This window comes from Eurypyga helias, unplaced genomic scaffold, assembly GCF_000690775.1.
Source record: "Eurypyga helias isolate BGI_N326 unplaced genomic scaffold, ASM69077v1 scaffold7573, whole genome shotgun sequence".
NCBI classification, from domain to species: Eukaryota; Metazoa; Chordata; class Aves; order Eurypygiformes; family Eurypygidae; genus Eurypyga; species Eurypyga helias.
In genome coordinates, this window is record NW_010239347.1 from 5,798 (window position 1) to 9,468 (window position 3,671).

At 55.8% G+C, this 3,671-nt stretch overlaps 1 protein-coding gene across 1 annotated transcript in view; it reads right to left on the bottom strand.

Annotated features, from left to right (window-relative positions):
* Positions 1-1,674: 1,674 nt before the first annotated feature.
* The window catches only part of SCARA5 (scavenger receptor class A, member 5), a gene marked incomplete at its 3' end in the record, with an annotated part of 24,651 nt that continues 22,654 nt past the window's right edge, over positions 1,675-3,671 (bottom strand). The window contains exon 5 of the mRNA XM_010148120.1: positions 1,675-1,773. Coding sequence (XP_010146422.1) covers positions 1,675-1,773 — 99 coding nt within the window. The remainder of the gene's footprint in view (positions 1,774-3,671) is intronic.

Here is a 3,671-nt window from a genome sequence, read left to right on the forward strand (position 1 = left end):
CTTCCCTTGGGTTGCAGCTCTGGGAGCTTCATGCTGCTCCCTCGCTACAGGAGGAGACCACCAGCAGCACCTCATCTCCTGCATCTCCTTTCTACCAGGACCTAAAGCTTCCTGGGGCTGCACCGGGAGGCCCTGGCACCAGGAGGTGGATGGTGTGTCCCTAGGGAAGATCCTTCTCCTAAAGACACCACAAAGTGGAGAAGAAATAAAAAGATAGATGCCTCTAGACTACAAGGGTTTTTCTGGTGGTATGCAAGATATAGGAGGTGGGCACTGCATGTGAAGGATGGACCACCAGACATGACATGGGGGTCTCACCCCAACCTCTGCCCTGGCGAAGACCAGCACTTTGGAGATCATAAAGGAACGATGTGTTGACCAGTTGGAGTGAGGCCAGAGGAGGCCACGGAGATGCCCCAAGGGCTGGAGCCCCTCTGCTATGGGGACAGGCTGGGAGAGTTGGTGGGGTCAGCCTGGGGAAGGGAAGGCTCTGGGGAGACCTCAGAGCCCCTTCCAGTGCCTGGGAGGCTACAAGGAAGCTGGGGGGGACTTTTCCCAAGGGCAGGGACTGACAGAACAAGGGGTGATGAGTTTAAACAGAAAGAGGGAGATGGAGATGGGACATCAGGGAAGAATTCTTCCCAGAGAGGGTGGGGAGCACTGGGACAGGTTGCCCAGAGAAGCTGTGGATGCCCCATCCCTGGAAGTGTCCAAGGCCAGGCTGGATGCAACGGGGTCTGGTGGAAGGTGTCCCTGCCCATGGCGGGGGCTGGCACTGGGTGGGCTTTACGGTCCTTCCCAACCCAAACCGTTCTGTGATTCTCTGCAGAAGAAACCAACACCCCCTACCTGCAGTGCTGCCTGCATGGCTCTGGGCATCTTCCAGACCCGGCCCCTGGCCACCAGCGTGGCCACATCCCAGGTCAACATCACCCAGAAGCATGAGACGAGGGGAATTCTTTGGCTACCAGTGACGAGGGCAGGCTGCAGGCAGGGCAGCTTCCAGGGTAGTGTCCCTTCCTTGGGCTGGGCTCTTCCTGCCACCCCTGCCCACAAGGCATTTTGAGGCAGAAAGAGCATGTTTTGGGATTATCCATCCTGTTTTAGGTTGCAGCACAGAACTTTTTTTAAAAGGTTTCCTGGGACAGATTTGTCCTGCTAAAGAGGTGTGTGGCCACTTCCTACACCCACAGCTTCTCCCTGCTCTTCACTGGGGTGTGGTGAGGTGCTGCCAAACCACAATGAGCCAGAAAAGGTCACCAGAAAACAAACACAAGGCTATTCCTAAAACCCTGATGGAGCCAAGAGTGGGAGAGCAGCCTGGCAGGTCCTCACGAGGCTCTGGTGAGTGCCTGGTGCCAGCACTAAGCCCCGCTGCATGGCAGGAGCATCACAAACCCAACCGGTTTTCCCTTCTCCTCCAACTCCTGGACTTTCTCCACTGCTGTTCCTTGGAGGAGAGGTCTCAGTGAAGAGGTTGTTCATGCGCACGCTCCCAGATCAGCAAGATTTCCTCTCCCCCCTGGAACTCCAGTTAGGTCCCAAGCCAGGCGACCCATGACTCTCCGCCCATGACCATCTCTGTTCCTCCTGCCAGTGGTCTCCAGAGCCTGTTTGCTGACCCAAAACCCCAGCCAGACCCACCCAGGAGCATGTGCAGAGCCTGGTCCTTACCTTTGAATCCCCGCAACCCCACTGGACCTGGTGGGCCAAGGTCTCCGTGGTCCCCTTTCAAGCCACGTGGTCCCGGTGGTCCTCTCTCCCCAGGCAGCCCTGGATTGAGGAAAAAGAGGCAAAATCATCCTGTTGAAGCACAGATCTGCAAGACCCAGATGTTCACAAGCACACACACGTGTCCTGCTTGCCAGCAGATGTGCCAGCCAGTCTCTGGTCCTTTGCTAGGAGTCAAGAACCTTCATGAGATACCTGAGAGTCCAGCCCATCCTCTCTTTCTCCACCTGCCTCTGGATACAGGATGGGTTTAACCAGACAGGCTGGTGTTAATGTGCTGCTCTGAGCATCTCAGGGCTCAGATTAAGGAAACTGGGCTCCACATCTGGAAACTGAGGAAGAACAAGGAGCCAAGGTGGAGCAGAGACCCCAAGAAGACATGAGGTGACCTGGATGATCTGCAGCTTCCCTGCATCCATGCACTCTGACCATGCTATTTATTAGAGAAGGGTTTGGATGAAACCCCCTTATCTGAGCACCCCTGACCTCCAGGAGGTGGGAAGTGGGGGCTGTAATTTGGGAGCTTGGGCTCCCTTCAATGGGGACACATCCAAGCTCCTGAGGTGACCTCCATCCACATGGGCCAGCAAGGGGAGGTGGAGAGAGAGTCCCCTGTGCTGGTGATGGGCTCTGGTGGGACCTAGGGGTGGCCCCACAAGACTGTCCCAGAAGAGACTCATCCTGAGCCTGGATCCGAAGCTCCTGGGGGAGAAGCCCTTCAGATGGAGCTCTTCCAGCATCCCATCTCAGCCTCCTGCCTGGCCCGATGCTGCCCGTCTCCCCTGCCCATGCTGAGGGAGCCCTGAATTCCCTTGGCAATGTGCCCTCCACCCCTCTTGGGCTGGGCTTTTCCAAACTTAGTCACTATTTTCCTCTGGTTAAAGAGGAAAAAAGCTGCCAGGAGGAATTTGGGCACCAGCTCCACTGGACATGGTCTGGGGCTTAACTCTTTCACTGCTGCATTAAGCCAACACCTCCCCTCCATCCCATGGGGGACGCTGCAATGTGTTGGGACCTGGCTATGGATTTGGGTAGAGGAGCTGGGGCAGAGGCAGGAGGGTAGATTCACTGTGCAAAAGGGGATTTACCAGGGATGCTTTACAATGCCTGGCTGCACCTGGACCTGACCTTCTCATACCCAAAGGGCTGGTGATGTGACCACGTCCAGAAAAGCACCAGAAAAAGGAAGGTGGAGAAAGACCCAAAAATAGTGGCCTTTACAACAACTCTTTCCAAAGGTGAACCCTCTGGAGGTTGTTTTGTTTTTCTGTTAAAAAAAAAAAAAAAGGAAAGAAAAGAAAAGAAAAAAGGAAAAAAGCCACAGGATGTATTTCTGATGCTTGTTACACCCAAGAAAAACAGCCATGAATCTGTCAACGCAAAAAAATAGAGCTGTTGGTGAAACGAGCCCGGGCAGCCAGCGCTGAGAAGGGCTTTCAGAGAGTGATTGTGTTTCCACGCTGGCTCTTCCTACCTTGGCTGGTCCTGCTGCCCGCCAGAGAGCCAGGGGATGGGGGTACCAAAATATGAGGGTTTAAGCCTACCCCAGGACCAGCAGCTGAGATGTGCTGAACCCCCCCTGCTCTGATGCTGATAATCTTACAGGGGTTGTGTCTTCAGCAGTGAGGGTGAAGCCAGAGTTGGGCACCCTGGATGGAAAACCTCAGTTTAACTGCATGGAGTTCAACCAGGCTAAGGGCAAGGTCCTGCACCTGGGTCGGGGCAATCCCAGCACAAGGACAGGCTGGGTGGAGAGTGGATCGAGAGCAGCCCTGAGGAGAAGGGTTTGGGGTGCTGGGGACAAGGAGCTGGCCATGAGTCGGCCGTGTGCGCTGGCAGCCCAGAAAGCCAACCCCATCCTGGGCTGGATCCAGAGCAGCGTGGCCAGGGGGGCGAGGGAGGGGATTCTCCCCCTCTGCTCCGCTCTGGGGAGACCCCCC